At 36.9% G+C, this 1471-nt stretch overlaps 1 protein-coding gene across 1 annotated transcript in view; it reads right to left on the minus strand.

Annotated features, from left to right (window-relative positions):
- Positions 1–299: 299 nt before the first annotated feature.
- LOC128964986 (glycogen synthase kinase-3 beta-like) overlaps positions 300–1471 on the minus strand; it is a 4521-nt gene continuing 3349 nt past the window's right edge. Inside the window, 2 exon segments of the mRNA XM_054311642.1 lie at positions 300–862; positions 864–1223. Coding sequence (XP_054167617.1) covers positions 394–862; positions 864–1223 — 829 coding nt within the window. The 3' untranslated portion in view covers positions 300–393.

A 1471-nucleotide genomic window follows, 5' to 3' on the forward strand; every position in this document is an offset into this window, starting at 1 on the left:
TGTATAGATATAATATATATATATATAATTTTAATATATTTATAATATATATATATAAATATAAGAGGTTTTTTATGTACTAAATTGTTTTAATAATAATAATTAATTAATTAATTAATAATTTCTTAGTTATTTATAATCAGTTATCTTATAATAATAATAATAATAATTATTTTTATATAAACTCTGTTTTTTTTAATGTTTTCATTAATGTTATTATTTAGGGATCAAATATTTATAATAATATTATAATAATAATAATAATAATAATAATAATTTTTCAATATTTATAATAATAATATATTTAAATCTTGTCATTCAAATTACGGGTGAATTGTATGACACAAAAAAAAACGAGAAACAAAACAATAAAAACAACTAATAGATTACTAATCATTGTTGTGATGTCTGGGCGGCCACAATAGTGGCACCGGTACCGCTACTACTACTACTCTGCTGTGTGTCGACTAACAGATCGCCACCGACACCACCACCGCCGCCGCCKGTGATAACAGCGGCCGATACSGACGAYCCGGAGACTGCTTGTTGGAGATCACTGGCACCGCCTGCCACTTGTGCGGCCGTCATAGAGCACGACATACTTGGACCAGCTGTCGACGTCGATTGTCCTACTCCACCGCTGGCACTATTACCGCCAATCGATTGACCGCCGMCGCCGCCCGACCGTACGTGCTGCGGTATTAATATGCCCTCCAGTGAGGGCTGTATTTTCAGTTCGTGTTCGGTAAAGTTGAACAGTGGCGGCAGGTCTTTGTTAATCGGTAGCCGAGTGCCCGGTTCGCGTAGTTCATTGAAAAACGGATGRGCACAGGCCTGCAGTGGCGTTATCCTCGACGATGGTGTATTCAAGCAGCCGCGATACCAGTTCAATAGCTTCGGGCGGTGTCCGCGTACGGAAAACCTTTTGCCAGGGATGGGCTTTGATTTGGGGAAACTTAAACTCTGTATAGTTGCGATTCATTTCGCGTATCTGCTCTTTGGTCGGTGTGCCCAACACTTTGATAATCTCGACCAACTGATCGACACCCGAATCGCCCGGAAATATCGGCTGACCGAGCAAYAGTTCGGCTAATACACAGCCGGCTGACCAGACGTCAATCATTGTCGTATAGTCGGTGGCACCGAATATCAGCTCCGGTGCCCTATAATATCGGGAACATATGTACGAWACGTTCGGCTCTCCTCTGACCAAATGTTTTGCACTGTTTTAATTAGGTGTGTGTKTGTGTGAGTGAGTGGGTGTATGGATGGRTGGGTGAATGTARAGATAAAAAAAATAAAACATTTAATTAATTTAATTATATAATAATAATATTAATACAGTAATACTAATAAGATTAGATAAAAAAAGAGAGATTAAACTAATCTAAAAATTWAATTATAGATAAATGATAGCATCGGTAGTTTTTTGTGGTTAAATATATATATWTATATATATATATATTTTTGT

The sequence above is a fragment of the Oppia nitens genome, unplaced genomic scaffold (genome assembly GCF_028296485.1).
Source record: "Oppia nitens isolate AA-2021 unplaced genomic scaffold, nextdenovo-longstitch-racon4-pilon3 scaffold15_pilon_pilon_pilon, whole genome shotgun sequence".
NCBI lineage: Eukaryota > Metazoa > Arthropoda > Arachnida > Sarcoptiformes > Oppiidae > Oppia > Oppia nitens.